General features: G+C 34.3%; 1 protein-coding gene across 1 annotated transcript; it reads right to left on the reverse strand.

Annotated features, from left to right (window-relative positions):
- Positions 1-1,809: 1,809 nt before the first annotated feature.
- On the reverse strand, positions 1,810-4,182 carry LOC127702075 (E3 ubiquitin-protein ligase TRIM33-like). The gene has a single exon (XM_052206081.1). It carries the CDS (start codon positions 4,168-4,170, stop codon positions 2,170-2,172), a length of 2,001 nt encoding a protein of 666 aa, XP_052062041.1. The 5' UTR covers positions 4,171-4,182; the 3' UTR covers positions 1,810-2,169.
- Between the last annotated feature and the right edge of the window lie 2,051 nt (positions 4,183-6,233).

Raw genomic sequence — 6,233 nt, forward strand, 5'->3', positions numbered from 1 at the left:
ATACTTTTTGCATTACGACTTTGTGTTATACTGATGCATATACTTTTAATCTTCAGGAGTATGTGTATGGAGTCGGTCTTTCATAATAAAAACAACCAAAGTAAGCCAGCAGAGGAGCACAGTTGATTGAAATACGATGTCAACATTCTGTACCAAATTCTTGTCAGTACGACTAATCAAATGATACCCAGGAGGGGCCAATAATCTTTCACCAATACAACATAAACAGAACAACATAAGCTCAAAGTTGCCTGAGGGAGTTTCAAACTAAAACGATGTTAAGCAATAATTTTACACGCTTATATTATTCACTTATTAAGCTCACCTGATCCTTTTGACCATGTGGCGTCGATCCGTTGCGTTGTAGTTAAACCTTTAACAAATCTTCTCTGAAACGAATGGACATATCAACCAAACTAGGGCTGAATGACCTTAGATTATCAAGTTTCGACAGAGTTTTTTTATACAGCTAGTCTAAAAGAAGTAGGGGCTATATTGCAATCACCTTGTCCGTTCGTCAAACAAATATGTTGTTCAGACATTTCTCATAGAACCATGAACTCAATGACTTCATATTTGGTTAACAGTTTGAATGCGATGATTTGTAACGTGTGAGCAATATTTGGATCTGTCGGACATCTACTTCTTGTTTGCCGATACTTTAGATATTTCACCATTAAAAGCAATGTAACCCTGACTACAAGTGAGTAAATTACCATGAAAAACCAAGTTACTTTGATGACAAGTGAAAGAATGACCATGCAAAGGAAAGTTACCATGACGACAAGTGATAGCTTTAAAATCGCCGTGAAATCTCCAGATATGACTCATCACCATATTTTAATATGAGGAACTTTGCGGGTATCACATATGAAACATGAACGTTTAACCATTATGAGCACATGAGGTCACCCTATTTTTTGGTGGGGTACTTTGGTTTAATCTTTAGCTTTTTATGTAGTGTTTGTTGATTACTGTTTCTCTTCCGTCGTATGTTTTTGGCCATGGCGTTGTCCTTTTTTCTTCGATTTCTAGTTTTTGATTGACCCATTTGTATCTTCTTCCCCTTTGTATGTCCTTCGTATTCATTATATTAGAGAATTACTTAAAATTGGCATAATGTATCAACATTGCAGTTCTGACATGTGGCATTTATAGTTTGCTCAAATGTTCGGAATAAACACAAATATTGTTAAAACTTTAAGTTCACAAAAAAAAATTGCAATATATATACTGAATTTCAGTAAAAAAAATAAACGTTTAGTAAATGGCCCGGTGTGAAATAAATTCAGGAGAAATTGGCCATAGCTTCGTAGTCCTGCATAGCACCAACATGATTTAACTTTTTTTTAAATTGTGAAGGTATTGACAGTAAATATTTTGATTTCTCGTGTGTGTAGAAAATAAATTATGGTATAGCCAACGCTTTAATTTTCAGATTTTCATGAAATCATAAACAACTGTATTCATACCAAATTTACTTTGCGTTCGATCATTTCTATATTATGATTATTTTGGGTGAACAATGATGTCTTTTGTTTTATTGCTGTCACATTAACGTATCCCATACTTTTCTTTTTAATTCAGGGGTCTCGTGGCCAAGGGGTCAGTAGTTTATCTTCAGTGAACACCAGCACCTCAGCACTGTGGTTGTGAGTTCCAGCCCCGCCCATGGCAATTTACTAGGTTTTTCTTGCCGAAGATTGGAGGTTTTCTCCAGCTTCCTCCACCAATATACTAGTAAACTGATTACTATTATATTGCATTGTGTGCTGAAAGTAGTATCAAACACCCAACATTGAAGCATTCATTTTTTTTTATTCATAATTTAATTCAATATTTTAGTTAAGTGATTAAACCACATGATTTTGGGTTTGCGACATGAAATGAAATAATGATTACAAAAACAAAATATATAACAATAACATTTAAACATACAACTAGTTGGGCATATTATAACTTTAAACCACTAACAAAATGTTTTAGACTCCTGGCCAATGACTATTTTATCCCTAAAGAAACTTTAAAATTGAGAATTAAAGCATTATTAATTTTTTTTTTGCATTTTTCTAACTTTTACTGCTATATGTATCTGTACTTAAGTATACTGATCGATAATTAATCAGTTTTATATCAAACTTCTAACGATATCTTCAAATGATATATCTTTTATTTAGTAGAAACAATGTCATATATTTCCATGAAGTCAGGTCCACAAATAACCGAACTCGTATTAGATTTGTCTAAACAAATATCCCAAATGGGGACCACTTTTTTACATTTCTTGATAACAGTTCTTCTTTGTTTACCGTCTTTTGATAAAACATGTACCGAGCCACTGTTATCACCTATTAATATGTCTCCTTGTGAAAAGATGGCTAAGCAATAACTTTTCATATTCTTATCTTTATACGAAAAGATTGTATGACCCTCTAATGACGAACACACTACCCCAAAATCGGAAGATGTGTATAGTAAACGTTTATTCTTGCAGTCAATTTCAAGTCCATTAAGAGATGTACAGACGGTATCAGTCTTAAAACATGTTTCTAGAATGACGTCTTCCTTTAACTTTTCGATGCTTACTTTTTGCACGGCTTTTTCAACAATTACATACAAATTCTTTTCAAATACACATGTACCTCCAACGCTGTTAGTAATTCTTTCTAGATTTACTCGTGCCCTGAAATCTTTGACAAACTTCAAATATTGCAGTTTTGAACCATAGCATGAAACAAATAGAGATGCACTCTCGAAATCATAAGCAAGTCTTTTGACAGTTTCCGCGATAATATATTCTGATGTGATATTTCCAGTTGCTATGTCAAGAGCCTTAATGTTTCCTGTTAAAACCCCTTTACATGTCTCACTTCCACCTAAAATAACTATGGTCTCCGAAGCAAAAACACATCCGTATATGGTAAAGCCTTTTAAATTAACCGTCTTATTATGGTTAAACGAAATGTTGTAATAAGAAAGTGGAGGCCTACTTTTGTCCAGTAAAAAACTTTTTAACGGGTATAACTGTCTAGTAAATTCATCACTATCAATCGAATTAGATCTTGAAAACTTAATATCACCAAGAGAATCAACACTTGAAACTTGGTCCAGTGTTTTGCTAAAAATAAATTCAGCATTATTAACTGACTGTATATTGATTTCCTCCCTTGCCTCCTGGACTACAGATTTAAGCTGAATTTTGGATTTTTCAAAGAAAATAAATGTTTGATTTAAATTACAATGCTCTTGGGCCGTTTTTGACACGTTTTGTAATTGTTCAATATAACTCGAGAGTTTATCAATTACCTCCGTCTTTTCTTCAGAAGACAGTCTCTGTTCGTCACGTGTTAAGTTCAGTTTCTTTATAAAGACGTCCAATAGACTATCTAGTTTCTCTTTCAAACATACAACATGTTTTCTCGCGTTTAATTCCATTTCTGTGAAGACGACGTCTAGTTTTTCCTTGTGGAGCCATTTTGCCTCTTTTAATTCATCTACTTTATTTTTCATTTCGATTAGTTCCGATTCCAGCGATGACAATATACTACTTTTGTTCAGATATTGAATTTCATCAATAGCATGAACAGTTTCACATTTTCTATGTAGCAATGTTAGACAGAGCACGCAGCATAGTTTCTGATGGCCAAAACAGAACGCTTCCAAGATTTTTGATTTGTGAATCGGACACGAATCAGAAATTAGACTGAAATCAGACTCGCTTCCGCTAGCGCACATTTTTATTTCTTCGATTTTCACAACTTTATGATCTGCAGAAAACTTCATAAGATTATGGAGACGTAAACACACCTCGCAAAACGCTTCAACACAGTCCCGACACCAGTGTGTTGCTGTATTCAAATTGTTTTGCTTTTTGCACATGTTGCATTCCTGTTTCGTACTTTCTGATAGACCCATTTGTAAACTGTGCGGAAGAGACGATACCCACTTCGAAGTATCGTTTTCTGGGTTGATGGGCGTAACAACTAATCTACAAACGGGACAAGGGTAACTCGAAAGTTTATGTCCTGATCGACGTTCTGTTGATAGAATAAACTCACCGATGCATATTTCACAAAAATTATGTAAACATGGTAAACTTTTAGGAGATTTAAGTGTTTCTAAACATATGGGACATGTATAAACATCGCATTCATTCACCGGCGAGGCCATGACAGCACAGGTAAACTATTTCCTCATACTTAATTAAATAAGCTCCCCTTATAAAGATAAAGATCGATTACCTTATATATTTTAACATAACATTCACCTTAATATAGATTATAAATTCATACAGGTTATTTCATGAATAAAAAAAGGATATAAGGGTTGCTACTGCAGAGATGTGGAAAATGTCATCTCACCTGAATTTATCTGCATTTTTATATTATTACATTATTTTTTTTTGCTATAAATTTTTCATATTTTATTATTGGGAATGTATATATTTGTTTTTTTAGCAGCAACAGCTGGCAGCAAGGAATAATTCTCTAGGATTGTGAACTTTAAAGTTCTCGCAAACCTCCTCGTACTTGATTCAGAGAAAAACAAACATAAAAGCTACAAAAGTTCAGTGTTGTTCACAGAAAATAATATATACTGCAGAAATAGGTTTTGAGAATAGCGTAGGTTTCTCTACTACACCTAGGGACGGTACGTACTCAAGGAAATGTGTGATTCAAGATTGACAATGATGAGTTGTAACGTGCGGATGCTTTTTGGATCTGTGAGACACCTATGTACTGTTTGCCGATATTTGAACTTTTCAAAACTTGGATAAGAACAACTATGTTCACCACACTTTTATCGAAAACAAACTGAACAGAGTGACTTTATATATGGGCAGCAGCTTGACAGGGATGAGGTGTTACGTGTGAGAGCTTTCTGACACCAACTTCCTGTTTTCTGATACTTTAAATTACGAGTGGGGTATGCTTAGCACGACAATGCGTGCATTCTTGTGTAGTCCTGCCAATAAAAAAAACATGGCCTCAAAGGCTATGAATAAATAATTGGTAAAATTCAAGTTATTATTTAATATCTTGTCAACCGTAATAGACAGAAAAATCTAGCAGGGGCTAAACAGTTCAGAATATCAAGATATACCCGCTACCCTTTTTCTTATAAATTATCAGATGAAATTCCTTATGCTCATAATGAGGTTGTGAGTTCGAATCCCGTACGGGGCATGTGCACTCAACTCCCAATATTAATTGAATATGATTGTCAGTTTTCCTACCGAAGGTCGGTGGTTCTGTCTGTGCACTCTGGCTTCCTTCACCAATAAAAACTGACCGCCACGTAATAGCACAATAGTGTTGAAAGTGGCGTTAAACACCAATCAATCAATCAATCAATTGATTATTAATTATATTGACTCCTTTTATGTTTGGAGTTTCCTTAAAATACAAGTTTTGCCAGTGTTTCGCCGTTTTTGTTGTTTGCTTGAAGACAATAACAGGTAGGAGGGAAACTGATGACAACTAATACTGAGCAAGCTAAGATTTATAAACAAGTTAACATGACCGAAATTGTCAATCGACTTCCTGTATGATGTTGCTTTTTTATCAATTTCTTACGTTTTTTGGCAATTATCTTAAAAAAAATATGATAGAGAGAATCTGTTAATAGCAAAAATAATAAGCAAGATAAGATTTATAAATGAGGGAATCAACCAAAATTGTCAATCGACACCTTATTAGATAATGCCGGCAATCATCTTGAAATTATCATAGATAGAGAGAAGCTGAAAATTGTGAAAACGATCAGATAACCCAGATCTACAAATGAAAAGACTTACATCGAAATTGTCAATCGTATTTTATGTAAGAGTTACTGCCCTTAAATGATTATTTTTTTTCTAACCGTGTTTAGATAAGTATTATCTTCCAAATTATAACGGAGAGAAACTGTAAACAGCAAGATTTTCAATATATAATACACAAAAAAATCAGGGAAATGGAATAGTTAATCGACACTTTGAAATCCTACCTTCGAGTTTTACAAACGCCATCACAAGTTGGTTAACCGTCTGTTTTACAGATGACGACTTATATGTTCCAACTATTTTAGTAACAATCCCGTACTCTTTTACTCGAATGTGACCTACTGAATTAGACGTATCACCTTGCTTGTACTAACATGAGCAACACGACCGATGTCAAATGTGGAACAGGCCCATGTCGGAGTACCTAAGAGCAACTCCGGTTTTTTTTGTGCGGTTCGTATTACTCAGT

Source organism: Mytilus californianus, unplaced genomic scaffold (genome assembly GCF_021869535.1).
Source record: "Mytilus californianus isolate M0D057914Y unplaced genomic scaffold, xbMytCali1.0.p SCAF_5, whole genome shotgun sequence".
NCBI classification, from domain to species: Eukaryota; Metazoa; Mollusca; class Bivalvia; order Mytilida; family Mytilidae; genus Mytilus; species Mytilus californianus.